The 18,409-nt window shown below is 40.2% G+C and overlaps 1 protein-coding gene and 1 pseudogene across 1 annotated transcript; one reads left to right on the top strand and one right to left on the bottom strand.

Annotated features, from left to right (window-relative positions):
• Positions 1–3,813: 3,813 nt before the first annotated feature.
• Positions 3,814–13,848, bottom strand: Cdnf (cerebral dopamine neurotrophic factor). The gene is made up of 6 exons (XM_033765956.1): positions 13,796–13,848; positions 13,604–13,722; positions 13,329–13,450; positions 9,579–9,728; positions 8,365–8,506; positions 3,814–4,373 (listed from the first exon to the last, which is right to left on the bottom strand). Exons 1-6 carry the CDS (start codon positions 13,846–13,848, stop codon positions 4,195–4,197), a joined length of 765 nt encoding a protein of 254 aa, XP_033621847.1. The 3' UTR covers positions 3,814–4,194.
• Positions 13,849–16,810: 2,962 nt separating this feature from the next.
• Positions 16,811–18,007, top strand: LOC104874757 (annotated as a pseudogene).
• The last annotated feature ends 402 nt before the right edge of the window (positions 18,008–18,409 follow it).

Genomic DNA, 18,409 nt, shown 5'->3' with positions numbered 1-18,409 from the left:
ATCAAGAGCTATGCAAGCCCCTAGATAGGAACTTTGAATCACAAAATTCCCTACCTTTTTTATAGAGCTATAATTATTTCCTTACTTTATAGGCCAAGCTAATTTGGTCTAAATTTAAAACTTTAGTGGAAAGTGGATTACAAATTATCCACACTGAGATCAAGAACTACAACTTCTCAATTGTGCTGTTAATGTTATACTGTCTCCCATGCTTATATAGAAACCTAATTAAAGGGTCTCCTGTTTGAAATTTCTGGAATCTAGACTGGATCCAGAATACTGTCTGTTCCTTAATGATAATAACACTTAGGCCAGAGTCATGCACAATCACTCAGTCAAGATGCTGACATCCAAAAGTTTGGAAAACTGTAAGTCCATCTGTATAACTCATTTGACAGGAAAGCTTAATGTGACATAATTCTTCTGACCCAGATTCATCAGACAGCGTTTCAGACCCCTCACACGCTTCACGGCCCTGGCTGGGTGGGGTGGGTACGTGTGCATGGTATCACACCTTTCCAACACTTTTCTTCAGAATGTCCTGTGGCACAGAACTTGGCAATGGACTGTGAGCCTGAGTCCTGTCTTTGTGTCTTTTCTTTCTTTTTCTTCTGTTCTCATTGTAGCTAATCCACCTGTTAGTCGGTATGCATGGTGTATTTAGAGTATCTTCGCAGGCAGATATGTCCACAGTGTGTGCACCACTCACCACTCCAGGTCTGTTAGCTTTCAAAGGTGAACCCCAAGCTTTTTGAAAACCACACTGTACAGGCTGATTCTCCCGCATCAGGTCACTGAGACCTTGGCAGGCAGCTGTCAGAGGTCCACACAGAGGACTTAGGACAATGGCTTGCAAGTTTGGCTCCCCATTGAAATGACCTGGAAAGCTTTAAAATACCCGGGACTCTTTCTCCCTCCTACCACTGGAAGAAACTGGTCTAGGCACAGCCTGGTCTTGGAGAGTTTATATGTTTTGTATTACTAGAAAAAAAATATTTTGTGAAGAATAATAATGATGCAGTTAAGTTTCTTCGAATTGTAATCTTTTATTGATACTACAAATTTTAAATCCCCATATGGAAACAAAAGAGAAAACAATGAAAATAAATGATATTCATAAAAAAGTTCCTAAATTCAAAATGATAGTGCCGGGCATGGTGGCGCACGCCTGTAATCCCAGCACTCGGGAGGCTGAGACAGGAGGATCGCTGTGAGTTCGAGACCAGCCTGGGCTACATAGTGAGTTCCAGGTCAGTCTCAACTACATGGTAAGAGTGTGTCTCCAAAATAAATAAATAAATAAATAACGATACCATATCCAAGAAGATTTTCCTTTGGGTGGAACTGTTGTACTTCAAACATGTTGTGAAATAGTGGCTGCCTGACAATTGCTTCTTTTGAATAAGATTCAGGAGGAAAATTCTCAGATCTCTGCTTACTAAGACTCTGCATCAAGAGCTATGCAAGCCCCTAGATAGGAACTTTGAATCACAAAATTCCCTACCTTTTTTATAGAGCTATAATTATTTCCTTACTTTATAGGCCAAGCTAATTTGGTCTAAATTTAAAACTTTAGTGGAAAGTGGATTACAAATTATCCACACTGAGATCAAGAACTACAACTTCTCAATTGTGCTGTTAATGTTATACTGTCTCCCATGCTTATATAGAAACCTAATTAAAGGGTCTCCTGTTTGAAATTTCTGGAATCTAGACTGGATCCAGAATACTGTCTGTCCCAGAATACCTACCGTTTACATGGTGGTGTTCTTCGTTGTTTCTTTATTATTATTATTATTATTACTTTTGTTACTTTTGTCAGAATGTCTGGCTTCTAAATCCTCTCTACTTATGGACTTGAGGTAAAAACCCTGAAAAAGTGCATAAACAAACAAGTGCTCAGTGAAGGCAGACAAGATTTGAAATGAAAACAAAGTAGGAGAACAGGAGCTACTTCTTGTCAAGACAGAAAAAGAAGGAAAGCATCACGCCCCTGTGTCTGAAAGACACACATGGCAAGGAGGAAGAAGGCTTTTTATGTAAGGTAGGACAGCCCAAGATTCACGGGAAGGAAAAATGTGCACTATGTGGCCGAGATGGTTGTGGTCACAGACTGTCTCCACCTCCTCCTCACTAAACCACCATGATTCTTCTGGGCAGCAACGATCCCGCCCTGAGACGTCACTCCCCAGATCCTGGCAGCTAGTGTGGCAGGCTATTGTGCTCTGGGTGGCAGTGCGGTGCCGGTTAGCAGCAGCCCCTCTCCTGCCTGCTCCCTCCTGGAGCGAGGAATCCCAGCCACCAGCTTGGGCTGGATCCAGAACACAGCCTGCCTTGGGGGTGAAGCAGAGAGCCAGCGCTGAGCCCTGGGTGGCCTCATGGAGTACGAGGGTACTGAGGCAGTCGTATTCTGTGGAGAAGCTGCTTTGGTGTTGCTGCCTGAAGCCTGAGTGAGACTGGCCAGAGGCCAAGGGTGTCTCAGGACCCACCACCTTGCTGCCCAAGGCGGTGGCTCCTGAAGGCGTGGCACAGACATCTTCTGGGACCCCCACAGCCACACAGTCAGAATCTGCACAGCGACAGCCTCCCACCAGCCTGTTCGTCTATGTGCAACTTAAGGCATTTGAGAAGCACTGATGTACCTTCCCTTTGAAAACCAGACTAACCGTCACTGTTGAATAACCGCCAGGCAGTGTTCCCATTGCCTAGATTTATGAACTGAAAAAAAGGACGACATAGAAATATGGCCCGATTTTGAGATTGGACAGCTAACCTATTATTTTCAAATGACAAGTGTCTTGGTACATTCAAAATGCAAAAATGAAAACAGAAAGGTTACATGAAGTTTAAGAGAAAACTAACTTGGGGCTTTTTAAAGATATAATTCAAAATAAAGTAGGTGCTTTACACATAATGACCAAGGGGCCAGAACCCACAAACAATAACTACTTTGGGCCATCGGTTACAGCAAAGCTTTTATTCTCGTTTATCAGTTATATACCGTAATACGCATCGTGTCCTTCAGAACCCTTATTTTCTGACAAGTTCGCTTGCGTCCTAACTTCCCAGCTGAAAATTCATTCACCTCCACAGCACTGAAAAGTAAAATATCTTTCTTTGAGAATGGTTCTCTCTAAATTGACTAGGCTGGCCTCGAACTCACAATCCTCCTAGCTCAGCCTGTCAAGGGCTGAGATTACAAGCAAGATTTAGCCACACCCTGCTAAAAGGGAACATTATACAGTGCTGTCAATATGCACTTATAGTCTGGAAAGCCTTTCTGCACTCCCACGATGGATTCCCAGTCCGTGCAGTCAATCCTTTAAACAAACAAGGTGTTTTGAATCGGTCAACTTCCGTAATTTTCCAATAACTTTCCAGAAATATTTTAGATGATTTACATACAATAAAATGTCCACCTTTTAACTGTACTCCTAGATGAGTATGACAGGTGCATTTATCCCCACCCACTCTAGTTAGGGCGTTCCCACTACTCCATAAAGTTCCAAGGGAACATGGCTCTGGATCATCCCTGCCTCCACTTACCGCACAGAGACGAGCCCTCTACAATGACTGTCTTAGGTTTTTTGTTTTTTGAGTACTAGAGATTAACCCAGGGCCTTTGCACTGAGCTTCATCCCAGCTCTTATTATTTTTTGAGACAAGGCCTTGATAGGTCACTGAGTTGCTCCAACCTGTGATCCTCCCGCCTCAGCCCCCTAAATGCTGGGATTACAGGCATTTACCACCATGCCTGGCAGAAAGTTTATTTTTAAAAAACCTTTTTATTATATTAAGTAATTATTTAAATAAGCTAACTATTGTTTCTTTTGTCTTTGTCCAATGTACTTAATTTTAAAACTGTATAAACGAGGAGTTTGTGAACATTGTCCTCACTCTTAGAATCGGTTTACTCCGTCAATTTTCAATAATTCACTCTCAGCAATTTTAGGAGCTAGGCAGTACTAACTCACATAGTCCCTACAAGAAAATTATGAGAAAGGCACTGTTAGATTTTAGTGCACAGCAAATGTAAAGTAGCAGTAATAGTCATCCCATTCCTCAAAACCCGAACAAAATTCTGAGCTACAACACTAAGATGAAAAGGCAGAGGCCCAGCGCATGCTGACCCAACCTGCTCACATCCTGCGCGTCCTTCTCTCTTCAGCTATAATCCATGTTCCAGCAGTCAAGTCACAGATCTGTTTTGGGGTGCACTGCTGCATATTTGGGGGCCAGTTCTTTGATCAGATTCACGTAGTCAGTTTTTTCCGCACAGGCCCTGCACTCTTCCCCCCAGCTGCTCAGAATCTGTTTCAGCTCTGCTATTCTCATCTTCCAAAGATCCACGGAAGCCAAGTCCAGTTGCTTTTCTAAACACCAAAAAGGAAAAGGCACAGTTGAAAAACAAACCAAGGGCTGAGGGTGTGGCACAGGGGTGAAGGGCTTGCCCCTCACTGCAAGACCTTGCATTCAATCCCCAGCACTGCAAAAGAAAACAAAAAAGAAACTGAAACACGTCAAAAGGCAGTGTTCTAACTTCCCTATGCTCCACCTTGGATGGTTCCAGTTTCCATGGAAACTAAAACCCAGCCAAGGAAAATGCAGTGTCCACAGGACTCTCCCTTTTGGTGGGTTCTACAGATGCCACCAGCCACAGACCAAAACTATTCACAATGCAAACAAAATTACATCTGCACTGAACATGTACAGACTTTTTCCTGTCTTGTCTCTAAATAATACAACTACTTACATAATACAGCCACCTTGAGTGGAGTATTGTAAGTAATCCGGCATGATCTGCAATTGAAGAAATATGGGAGGTGTAAATTCTACACCGTTTTATATGGAGGACTGGGCACCTGAAGAGTTCGGCATCCACGAGAGGGCAGGAAACCAATCTCCCGCAGATTCTGAGGGACAACTACGCAAAGTTAATTTGTGTTCCATCTGCCTTTCTTGCCCAGGATTATACTCGCTTCAAAACATGGACCTATTTATCTCTGCCGGGTTCTCAAGATAAGCATCCCTAATTGCTGCTCTTAAGGCAAAAAGACTGAGATCCATAAAAGGCAGTGTCTTTGGAACGGCGTTGGATGTGGCCAGCTGAAAGCAATAGGTTGTAATTAACCAGCTAGTCACAGTGTGCTCTTTACACAGGTGGTTCTTCAGTACACAACAGAACACTACAGGGAGCGGTGGCAACCCCCTTGGAGACGAGGCCCAAACCCACTTCCTTATCACAGAATGCCAGCCCTGCAAGCAAGCCTGAATGCTGCCCTTTTAGTTTAGCAAAAACAGCTCATACATTAATATCTTTTGTTTTAAAAGAACAACATGCGTAGCATAAGTTCATCACCACTGCTATAGAGTGTTCAGTAAAAATGTAAAGAAATCAAAACCATACATAAAATCAAGGGCAGCTTCACTATCTTTCATTGTGTAGGTTCTCTGCTTAAACTTACCTGCGACCCTGCCCCGCCGGGGTCACTAAGTAGTCCTGGCAGGTGACCGGCATACGCACTCTGATACCAGTGCTCTGGTGCTGGCCGACCTGCATCCCAGAATCCTCACCAATGTGCTGGTCATGGCGGTCTAACCCTAACCGTGACTGCTGTCTCTCTGTTCACAGATGATCTGCAGAGCACGCCAGGACTCAGTACTCCATCCCCGCTCATCTATAGTATGATTACAATTTCACTACTAAAAAGGGGTAATTTTCCTCTTTCAAATTAAAGTGTCCTTTGGCCTCCTCCGCTGCTAAGTGTTTGCTTTGAACTCGTATACAACATTCAAGTTTACTTATGAAAAAAACAGTGCCACACCTAGACTTCTCAGCCTGACTTCTCTTTACAATTCTTCCTTTTCCATCCTGCATAGCAGGATATAACATTTTAAAACATTAAAAACCTAATAAAGGCTAGGGATTTAGCTTAGCAGTTCTACCACCTGCCTTGAAAGTGCAAGGTCCTGAGTTTGATCCCTGGTACCAAAAAAATAAAAAGTTCCCAAACAAACAAACAACAACCTAATACATGCCAAGTGATTTGTCAAAATTTTCCAGTATGTTCTAGAAAATTGGAAAATTCGATTTTAAACGTTTCTCTTTTGTTGAAGCAGGGTCTCACTGTGTTGTGTATTCCAGGCTGGCCTCAGACTTGCTGTGATCCTCCTGCCTCAGCCACTGGGATTACAGGAATGTGCCACCACACCCAATTTTAAAGATTTTTTTTTTTTTTTAAATTTGGAGGATCAGCTAAACTCTGTATTCCAGAGAATCATCTCACTTTCCTTTTGGATACTGGGGATTCAACCCATGGGTGCTCTGCCACTAAGCCACACCCAGACCTTTTTCTCTTTGGATACAGCATCACTGTATTGCCCAGACTGATCCCAAACTTGTGATCCTCCTGCCTCTGTCTCCTAGGTAACTGGGATTACAAATGTATGTTCCTGTGTTGTGTGACAACCCTTAAATTTTTAGTGATCTTTATCCTTTTAAAAAAAATAAGAAGAGGAAAATATTCTTTAAAGATCCAATAACACCTTCCTCGAAAAGAGACTCCAGCTCCACAGTTAACCTTACTTGTTCATTTAATGGCTGCCTTGACAGAGTATCTTCAAAAGTACCAGCTCTTATAGCCCAAATTATTAATCTCACACAACACTGAGGCCCCAGTTCACTCTCATCTTTTATTCCAATAAAAACTTAGAACTGTTGATCAATTCAAGAGAAATGGCAGATGGAGAAATGGCAAACGACTACTGTGTCCATAGTTTCTTTGAGTTTTTCTAGACAATTTGGTATCTGACATTAATTTTTAAAAAGGGGAACACTTCTGGTTTTTTAAGAGTAGGAAATTTTATTGAGGGAGAGACAGCTCCTGAAAGAGACAGGAGGGGACCGGAAAGTGGGCAGCCCAAGGGGAACACTTCCATGACATCCTAAAACTACAAAGAAAAAAGTAATTACAAAAGTTAAAATTATTTCATGACTCCCCAAGGGCCTCTAGTGGTCAATGTTATCAAACACATATCAGTAAGTAAATTTATTTCTTCTCAGTACTATCTGATTATACTTTTTTTTATGATTTAAGGAGCCCTGTAACATGCTTTGCATATACAAGTTTTTAAAAATAAATTTGATGAATCAAAGAATCAACTCAGGTTTCTTCCTTTTACAAAAAATACATATGTGGCATTGCTGATTCCTGCCTCTGTTTCATTACCTTAAAACCAGTGAAAAGGTATGCCTGCTTATAACGACTTCCCTTGAATTTATGGCCAGTGCTTCTCAAATTGAGAAACAGTATCTTTGGTTCCTTCCAAATTTAAACCCATTTAAAGTTAACTAGGTAGTTGTGGGGCAGATAGGCATATTACACAGCTGTGCTGGGAAACAAAAACTAAAATAATAAGGGATGGATACTAATTACTTTGGTAGTTTATAATACTACACTGGGTGTGTAACATAAAACAATGATTTAAGCAAAAGAATTGTGTCTCTCTTGGTGGATTTTCCGGTGAACTGAAAGAAGAATTTCCCGGCCTTTTGTCATACCTATCCAATCTACCCAAAAGGCTGGCCTGGATACAAACCTGCCATGTAAGAATAGATCTCACTGTGCGAAATTTATAAGGCCAGGAGTGATGTTTTAAATGGGGCTTCTCCTTCCTATCCTGGCAGGTTATTTTAGGCACCTCTGATGAGCTGTTTCATCAGGTGGAACTTGACTTGACATAAATAACCTACTTCCTAAAGTTTAAAACTGGCACATTAGTAAACATGCCCAGGAAGAAAAAGTCACACTTACAACTTGAAAGTCCCACTGACATCTTTTAATAGATTCAAGTTTTGTCTTAATAAGTTACCATGAACTATATTACCAGGAGTAGTTGCACTCTGTCCCGAAAATTTTCTTCAGATTCAAGGCTGATTACACCTTGATAAACTAGGAATTTAAACTTTGCTTTTGGGGTTTGCCATTTTATCCTAAGGCTGATTAGAACTATTTCTTTCTCTTCCCTCAAAGATGCTGCTCAGAGGACAAGAGGTAGCATTTATCATCCCAGCAACCAATCAGTGAGTGCAGGATTCCTTTCCTTTTACTCCTTTATTTTTCTTTTGAGACAGGGTCATGATATGTAGTTCAGGCTGATCCTGAACTCCCTGTGCAGCCTAGGTTGCCCTGGAACTCACAGAGATCCTTGTGAGCCAGCCTCCCAGGTGCTGGGTCACAGGCATGCACCACCACATCCGTCTAGAATCCCTTTCCGTTTAACCTTGACTTTTCAGACAATGTGGTGCCATGTTTCGAAGTTTGCCAACACATTGGACTGGAAAAATACTTGGCTCTTTTATACCATATTTCAGGTCACAGATCTGGCTGTCCATCTTCTTCAGCTTCTCACAAATCTTCACGGAAGGCATGTGCACACTCATGGGGCGGGTGACTTCACTTAGGATCTTGGTGGCTGCATCTTTTGTGGCTCCCAGATAATAGCACTGAAAGAGAATGAAGACAATTCAACACCCAAGACTATAAACAAAAATAAAAAAGCAAGTAATACAGGTATAGAGAATACGTGTAACCCAGTCTGCAGAGTTGAAGTATTGAATTTCCACCCCAGCTGACTAAGATACCAGAAAATAAGGGACTCCATTCTGGAAGCATCCTAATTAGAAGGACCTAGGGACATTTGATGTTGAAGGGCTGGTGAGAAGAGCTCATGCTTACTTAAGGGTTCTCTCTGTGCACCGGTCGCTCTCACTGCTTCAAAGACAGCCACTTAGTTCTCACGGCAACACTATTATTATCCCCACGTCGCACCTAGCCAACCTAAGGCTGCTCAGGTAGCAAACAGAACACAGAATTATAAAATCCAGCCTTTTGACTCCCCTGTCATGAAGAAGTGCTGTCTTTCAATGTACCTGACTTAATAATTTTACAAGTAAACATAAAATGTGATGGCACAAATAAATGGCAAGAAATGTACAGTGTATCAGTGGACGGTGATCAACAATGCATATTTAACTGACAAATTCAATGTAATATTTTAGGCAAAAATCAATTAGCCTGGGCTTGAAGGTGTAGCTAAGTGATAGAACTCATTCCTAGCAACAACAACAAAAAAAAGTCCTGAATAATGTAAAATAGTATGCTGAAATAAGCCATATTTATAAACAGAGCAAGCACCATCTAAATACAATATTAGAAAATATAACTGTGTAAATGATAACATAAATTGTTTTGATAAACTTGACTTGGTAACATATGGAAAATCTAAACCACTCATAATTCAGAACAATAAGTTCTCATTAGAAATTCAGTATTGTCATTTTTTCATGTAAGAAAATATAAAGCTATTTTCCTGTGATTTACACAAGAAGCACAATGAATCACTTATTCAGGGTGAAAATACACAGGGCCATGTTTCCCTGGAAAAGACTGATTTCTCCTTGCTGTTCACAGTGAAGCGCTTAAAGCAAACAGGAGGACAAGTTAAAGACGGGAACGGGACCATTTGCAGCTTTCTTCAAGCACACAAGAAGAATGAAAGGTGAAGATTTACCATACCAGACGGTTTTCTTTTCCTTTGACATCTAAGCAAAAGTTGATTAATTCTTTTTCTATGGTGTCCAGGGAAAAGGTAACTCTTCTGGCTATCAGAGAGTTGTAGAATCTGGACAGGAATTCTGTGCATACTAGAAAGAACAAAGAATAGATCTGTAGGTGCCACTTAAACTCTTATACCTTTGTTCATGACTGGTTCACCAAGTGAAAGAATAGGTTCAAAGCATTGTGACAATGGATTCGAATTCTAAGAAAGATTTTGGGCGTGTCACTAAAGCTTTAGATATAGTGGACACTGATATGAGGTATTTAGAGGACATTGATATCAGGTATTTAATCAATTTTTGGAACCATTTCCATTTAAAATAAGAACTTTTCTACAAACTTTTCCTAATCCTAAAAGAAAAGATACCTCCCTATAGAGTATGATCTTGGGACAGCTTAGTTTTAAGCACAGAGGAAAATCCTGAATATGTCATGAACAAAGACCCTTGGTAGTCTGTATGGGCCTATACACCCACTGTCCCAGTTTGAACCATCACACCTGGGCCCAGCGTCCAGAGCCATTGAAAGAGATGGAGCTCAGAAGGGGCACAGATAAAGAGTTACAACCAGAGAGTTACCATCTTTCAGGCGTTGACAGGTGCTGGCCCTGTTCTGTGTTTTTCTCTCATTCATGTCTGACAACAAAGCTCTGATATGGATACCTTATTGTCCTCTTTTTATTTTTTTACCACAATGCAGAATTAGTAATTCATATATTTCCTTGCAGTTTTTAAGAGAAATGGATATTTATATAAAAAGATTAAGCCCCTCCCCACCTCCACTCCCCACGCATTCCCTGCCCTTCTCCACTCTGCACAGGACACCACCAAGACTTTGGTCTGTGGCCAGGGATTTAGCTCAGTGGCACCACGCCTGCCTCATGAGGGCATGCTCGTGAGTTCAGTCCCCAGTACCAAAAATCAAACAACAAACAAAAACTCAAAAGAGTTTTGGTTTGTATCCTTCCAATTGACTTCAAAAGCATTTACATATGCATGTATCTGCATTAGCAATATAAAGTATTGAACATCAAAAAAACTTTTATAACTCAAATTTACAAAAAGTCATTGCACTATATGCATCATTCTGCAACTTTTTCTCCTCTCAACATTTTTTAGGTATTTCCATTAACATATGGCTCTCATCTGTTGCATTTTTATAGATGTGTAGTATTCTATAATAAGAACTTTCCATTTTGTTCCAGATGGACATTTAAATTATTTCCAATATCAGGTTACTACACATTTCCGAAGCATACATACAAGTAAAACTATATGTATTTCTGAATTTGTTACAAGGAATGTTTTCCTACTCCCAAGAGCATAACCAATTTTAGAATATTGGCTTTTTATGATCCTGTCTTCAGTCCCTGGTGTTTTATTATTCTGTATAATCCATGGTCTATTCTCCAGCCTCAGAGATTACCTCCAAACAATTTTTTTAAGTCTTAGTATTTCCTCATCGCCTAATGCCATCTCTTTCATATTCCAAATTTGAATAAATGCACAGGTCTCTCTCTGGAATCATCTGCTCTGCTCTGCTGAGTTGCTGTCACAAAGGCTTATCTGTAGATGATCATATATTTTTGCTTCTTCCTTTCTAATACTTACCCCTTACTTTTCTTATATTGGTGAAGATCTCCAGACATGCTGAGTGCAGTAACAGGCCTCTGTTTCCTGTTCCCAATTTTAGGGAAATGCGTCTAAAGTTAATATTACCTTTGCTGTAGTCTCCTTGGCAGTCTCTTCATCATACAAATGTCTTTTTTTTTTCAGTACAATCTAGTTAATGTCCTGTAAGTTTTAGCATTTGTTAAAGTTCACCCCACCTGCAGTGCTTTGGTTCAGAATATTTCAGATGTACTGTGAGATACAAATCCCTGGTGCTCGTTTTCCCATTTTGAAGATATTCACATGTATTTTAATGAGTATGAATCTTCTGGTGTCTAATGTGGTGTGACTTCTGGCTGAAAGCTTTCCCACATTCCCTACATTGATAAGGCTTCTTACCTGTGTGTATTCTCAAATGTAGGGCTAGGGTTGAGAAATCTGAGAAAGCTTTCCCACATTCATTACAACCACAGGGATTCTCACCTGTATGGCTTCTCACATACAAAGTGAAGGATGAACTCTGAGAGAAGGCTTTTCCACATGCATTGCATTCAGAAAGTTTATCACCTGAATGAATTCTCACATTCATAGTAAGTGATGTTCGCTGAGAAAAGACTTTTCCACATTCATTATATTCACAGGGTTTCTCTCCAGTGAAGGTTTTGATGCTTTATAGGATATTTCTGGCCAAGAGCTGTTCCACATTCATTACATTTAAAGGATTTCTCTCCAATATGAATTTTCTTATGCTCAGTAAGATTTCATCTGCCACTAAAGGTTTTTCCCACACTGCTTACATATGAAGGGCTTCTCTCCCGTGTGAGTTCTCTGGTGTCTGATGAAGTTTGACTTCTGAATAAAAGCTTTCCCACAATCTCTGCACTCAAAAGTTTCTCTCCAGTGTGAATTTTCTGATGGGTAAGGAGGTTTTTCTTCTGGCTAAAAGATTTTCCACAATCATTACATTCAAAAAGCTTCTCTCCAGTATGGGTGTTCTGATGTTTAATGATTTACTATTTTTTGGCTAAAGGCTTTCCCACATTCATTACACTCAAAAGGTTTCTCTCTAGTATGAAAAAGCTCATGCTCAGTGAGACTGGATCTGTGGCTGAAGATTTTCCCACATACCTACAGGCACAGGGGTTTCCCCCACTACAATTTCTCTGCTGGCTGAGGTGTGACATCAGAATGGGAGCTTTACCACATTCAAAAGATTTCTCTCCAGTATGAATTTTTTGATGAATGAGGATTGACTTTTGGCTGCAGATATTTCCACATTTCTTACATTTATAGGGCTTCTCTGTGTATGACCTCTCAGATGCAGAACAAGGGATAAAGTTTGAGAGACAATTTTATCACGAGTAGCACAAAGCTATCTCTCCAGTATCAAATGTTAATATTCAATGAGGCTATGCTACATTCTGTAGTTTCTCTCCAGTATGAATTTTCTATTGCTCAATGAGATCCGTCATCCAGCTAATGGCTTTTTAATATTCCTTAAGAGCACAGGGTGTCTCTTCAGCATTGCCTCTTTGTTTAATGAGACAACGCATGTGAATAAATGTTTGCCCACATTCAGTAAATTCTTTTTTCTCCAGTGGGGAATATTCCGCTATTAGACAAGGTAGAAAAGCATTTCCACACTGATTTACAAGAGCTATTATCACAAGGAGTTAGCTCTACTACAGGACTTTCAAACTATAAAATTGATTCTTTTCTACATAGCTTCCCTCATAGTTAAGCCTAAGCTGTCTTTTGAAGTGAAAATTTCAAAAATGTGTTGCCTTAAGAGAAATAAAGTCTGTGAGAAAAGGAAAGACTTTTCTAATTTTCTTATGTTCACTGTTTTTTCCCATCAGTATTTATTGGAGATGGATGCAACTTGCCTCCAAAGTCTTGCTGTATCTCTACCTGCTCATTCTCAGGTTTATTCTAGACAGACTCTTTTTCCACCATCCAGTTTGTCTTCTTTAACGGAAGATCATAACCAGTTTGGTCTCTTTAAAACTTGCTGCTGGAGAAAATGACACAGTGCTAGACTGCTACTTCTGTGACCCAAATACCATTCTAGAATTCAGGATGAGCCTGGGCCCCCAACCTTCTGAAGGATAAAGGAGATGTGCAAGGAAGTGGCTCCAGCGGGCAGTTCCACATGCAGAAGTCTACTGTAGAGGAACTCCTCCTGCTTTGGCACCACTTGGACTGAGAGGCCGAACAGGCCTGCAGACAACAACCAAAATGTCCCCTTACTGTCCTCTTTTCACAGTTAGAGAAACTGAGTCAAAGTAAGGTCATCTGACATGCCTGGGAAGCGGCAGAGAGGGCATGAGGTCTGAGGTGGTGTGAGTCCAAGTGTACACACTCATCCGTTACCCTGCCTTGAGTACAGCCGGGGGAGATGGTTCTCTTCCCGCATGAGCTGGCGTTTGGGCTGATCGAGCCATGAAACAAAAGGAAGCTGGAGGCCAGAAGCTTGCACTGGGAAGCAGGCCCTGATATTAGAAACAGAATCTTACAGAATCACAGAGAAGAACGGAGAGTGCCTAGGACCTGGTCTCTCTTTACGCTTCCTGATTCACAGTTCTGACTAAAACCAGGTAATGCGCTCTATATCCCATGCCCGAATGACCAGGTATCCTATCTTCTGGTAAATGAGGCAAGATGACCACTCTAATACACAGACGAGACATCTTAAGTAATTTGGACTGTTTTCTTTTGATTAAATTCATATATTCAGTTATTTATAGAAAACTTCCTGTGTATAGAGGATGAACTTCAGGAAGAAGGGACAGAAACTATAAAGGAAGATCAAGCTGCACGCATAACAATGAGGAGAGGAAATGGCAAACATTTGAAGATCTAAATAAAGATTATCTATTTAAAAACATTACTAACATATAAAAGTAAAAATATATGGTAAAATCCAAATACAGCCCAATCATAAAACATAAGATGAAAAATGAAGAATTCAAGTTAAACTTTTATTATGTAGAGGAGGGTGAAGAAATAGTAAGTCATTGATTTTTGGCCAATTGAACATTTAATATAGATGCTAGATACATGTTATGCAAATAAATATTTTGTTTGAAATATTTCCTAGTTTATTATAAAAACCTCACCATGTCTTTATTACAAAAATCCCCAACGTGCTTAATAAAATATTTGTTAATATTAATAAAATTGAATTTAAAATGTAATATGAAATTATAATTCAATTAGGCAATTAGCCAGGGCCCAAAATAGAAAGCAGTTTTGAAACATATAATAATCTCACCTGCAGGAAAAGAGCTACTATTTTTTCCAAAAGACTAACAAAATAATACTTAAAACCTAGTTCACAGAATGTTGAAAATTGCAGGAGTATACGGCTATTATTTTTAATGGTTCCGTTCAGACCTTCTATAACTATGGCCAGGGCCCCATTATCTGCTCCAGCTTGATTTGGGGAAGGAAAAATACTCACCAGATTACTCTTGGGGGTACCAGGAGTATGGGAGGATTGTTATCTGACAACACAGTGCACATTATAAGTTTATGAACACTCGGCCTTCTTGAATAATTTGGGCAGCATCTTTTTGTTTCAATTTGATTTGCGATATTTCCCTAAACCACCGAGCCCTTATAGTACACTCAGAAGGCAGTACAGTTCAGAGTTTAGGCTCTGAAATTATACTCTCTGCATCAAAAACCTGCCTTTTCTGCTTCTTAGCAGCATAACTGTGGCCCTTCATTGATTGTTGCTGTTAGAAACTCACGTGTCAGTCTAATGTCATTGACAGCAATTAGTCTTTTTTACCTAGTTTGCAGTAAGATTCCTTTTTTTTTCCTATTGTGTTATGTAACTTAATTATGATGTGATTAGATGTGGAATCATTTTTATTTATACTGTTGGGATATATTGGGCTTCCATATTCACTCCTGTCCTTTTGGAAATCCAGCTCATATATTTTAGAATTTTTCTCTTTATCCTTATTGTACCTTTACCCTTCTTTCCTATTTTACCATTTCATCTCTCAGTGATTCATTCTTGACTATTAAGTTCATTTTTATTAAGTTCTTAACATTATTTAAAAATTGGTTAGAATTACAATGGAGGAGGGGGATAAAGTAAATGTACAGAAGGGGAGTAACTGATTTGTTATATATGGTCCTAAAAAGGGGGAGATAGTATTTAATGTGCAGGGGGTGGGGTTGGCCACATATAGAAGGCCTGCAGATATTTAAAACAAATCATGTCAAAGTACCTAACATAGCATATTGTGAAAGCATCCTGATCATTTCTTTAGATCTTCAAATTCACTAATTAGGGGCCCCCAGCCCGCGGAGCACAGACCGGTATTGGTCTATAGCCTATTAGGAACCAGGAAAGCTACCAAAACTTCAACTGTATTTATAGCATGTCCTTACTGATCCAATTACCACCTGAGCTCTGCCCACTATCGGTTCAGCAGAGGCATTAGATTCTCATAGGAGTGCAAACAAAATTCTACAGAACAAAATTCTACAGATGTGAACAGCACATGCAAAGGATCTAGGTTTTGCATTCCTCGTAAGAATCTGGTGCATGGGGATCTGAGGTGCAGCCAGATGGATTGACTTTGTGCTAACAATGGATCAACTGCTTCAGATTGCAAATGACCTAATGGAACAGAACAGAGGATGCAGAAACATCCCCAGACACATTCAGCCATTTGACCATCCACAGAGAGGGCAAAAACATACACTGGAGGATAGATAGCCTATTAAACAAATGGTGCTGGGAAAACTGGCTATCTACATACAGAAGATTGAAATTGGATCCACCTCTCTCATTATGTGTCAAACTAAAACAAATCAAAGACCTAAACATTAAAACAGAAACAATGACTCTACTGAAAGATAAAATAGGCAAAACATTTGAAGTCATAGGTATAAGCAAGGACTTTTTGAATAGAACTCCAATTACACAAGAAATATCAGCAAGAATCAACAAATGGGATCATATCAAATTAAAATATTTTATTACAACAAAGTAAACAATCAGCAGAGTAGAGACAACCTACAGAATGGGAAAATTTTTTCCCAGATATTCCTTAGACAGAGGACTAGTATTTAGAACACATAAAGAACTAAAAAAAATTAGACCCCCTCAACAAATAAAAGATGCAAGTAAAATGAATATATACTCTTCAGAAGACATATAAATGGGCCAATAACCATATGAAAAATGTTCAAGATATCTGGCCATTAGAGAAATGCAAATTAAACAATGCAGAGATTTCATCTTACACCAGAAAGAATGTCAGCCATCAAGAAATCAAATAATAACAAATGCTGGTGCAGCTGCAGGGGGGAAAAAAAAAAAAAAAACTTCTGAATTGGTCATGGGAATGTGAAGCAGTACAATCGCTATGGAGATTTCTCAAAGAACTAAAATTAGAGGTCCAGGCGCTGGCCTGTAACGTGCTCACGTGGCCCTGGTAGGTGCCACCGCTGCCTGGGAGTGGCCTCCTCCACGGCCACCACTGGTGGGTTCCGGTTGAGGAGGGAGCGAAGGGAGCCTTGTCTTTAGCCTTTATTTTGAAGGGGAAATACAGTACTTCCTCACGAATTGCTAAAAGAGGAGCAGACCAAACCAAAATGAGTCTACATGGTGCTAGTGGTGGACAGGAGAGATCGAGAGACAGACGAAGGTCAAGTGACAGATCACGAGATTCATCCCATGAAAGAACAGAGTCTTAACTCACTCCTTGTAGTAGAAATACTACTTCTCCAACATGGCAGCACCATGTTGAAAGAGAAAAAGATCATAATTCCTCTCATCCGAGCAGCCCTCGTCCTCAAAAAACATCTCCAAATGGCTCAGCTAGCCTTGCTGGGAACATCAGCAGAAACAGTAGTCAGTCAAGTTCAGATAGTAGCTGTAAGACAACTGGAGAGATGGTACTTGTATATGAAAATGCAAAAGAAGGAGCTCAAAATGATTTTTGGATCTGGCTGAGAACATGACTTTACAGGTCCTGATGAGGAGAGTATGAGGTGGCAGAAGGGATGGTTCCTCTGCATTTCGAGCTATCCTGGATTACTATAAGACAGGAATTATTCATTGTCCTGATGGCATAGCTGCTCCTGAGCTGAGAGAAGCAAGCAATTATTCCTGTATTTCTTTTGAAAATAATACTATTAAATGTAGATATCTCAGTGCTCTGATGTGCATGAGCTATCAAATGATGGTGCTCGTAGACAACTTGAATTTTATCTGGAAGAAATGATCCTCCCTCCCATGGTAGCTAGTGCCCAGAGTGGGGAACGAGAATGCCATATAGTGGTGCTCACAGAAGATGACGTAGTTCACTGGGATGAACAGTGTGCACCACAGATGGGAGAAGAATATTCCCAAATTATTTACAGAACAAAATTCTACAGATTTTTCAAGTACATTGAAAACAGAGATGTGGCCTAATTAGTCAAGGAGAGGGGTCTTAAGAAGATTAAATTTGGAATAGAAGGTTATCCTATGTACGAAGAAAGAGTAAAGGCCCGGAGGCCACCCAGAAGTCATTTACAACTATGTCCAAAGACCCTTAATTCGAATATCCAGTGAAAAGAAGGAAAAAGTCAGCATGTAGACTTTCAGCGTGTAAAGAGTAAATCTATCATCAACCTGGCATAGCTACTGCAGAAATTCCCCAGGACCAGACGCACCCAACTGTGCAGTTGGATGAGCTGGATATCCTCCCCATCCACTCTTCTGGCAACAATGACCTCTATCCTGATGCACAGAATCCAGTGCTCTGACGCTGTTCTTGAAACCATAGCATGCTACTCTTCCAGTCTCTTCATCTGCACTGCAAGGCCACTCTTCTTCATTGTGAGATGCATATGTTTAGGATATTACAGTGTAGGATTTTGTAAAGTCCAAAGGTAGCTGAATGGTTTTTTTAAATTAAGTCTAGCATCCTGAGGTTCCACTTATAAAAATGTTATTTGTTTACCAGTGGGTTTGTGAAATCGGTTCTTTGTATGGGGGACAGTCCTTTTTCACACATATGGGTCTTTTCCGAAGTGGAAATTGGCAGCGGGGGTGCTTTCAAGCAAGACTGATACTCATCACACCCCAGATAAAATGCGGTATACTATATAGTTGCACTTTATATATGGTGGTTAAATGGAACTGTTCAAGCCATTTTAGAGTTGTGA

The sequence above is a fragment of the Fukomys damarensis genome, unplaced genomic scaffold, assembly GCF_012274545.1.
Source record: "Fukomys damarensis isolate Sample0158 unplaced genomic scaffold, DMR_v1.0_HiC HiC_scaffold_19, whole genome shotgun sequence".
In the NCBI taxonomy this organism is placed as follows: Eukaryota; Metazoa; Chordata; class Mammalia; order Rodentia; family Bathyergidae; genus Fukomys; species Fukomys damarensis.
Note: the sequence above shows the minus strand (reverse complement) of the source record. Positions and strands in the feature narration are given on the sequence as shown.

What these genes read in the sequence shown, in the direction of transcription:
- Cdnf (XM_033765956.1), bottom strand. Translation starts at nt 13,848, where the DNA reads ATGGGATATAGAGCGCATTACCTGGTTTTAGTCAGAACTGTGAATCAG. An exon ending in TCTCCTTTATCCTTCAGAAG is followed by an intron (nt 9,729 to 13,328) that starts GTTGGGGGCCCA and finishes TGGCACCTACAG; the next exon opens with ATCTATTCTTTGTTCTTTCT. An exon ending in GATCTGTGACCTGAAATATG is followed by an intron (nt 4,374 to 8,364) that starts GTATAAAAGAGC and finishes TTTGGTGTTTAG; the next exon opens with AAAAGCAACTGGACTTGGCT.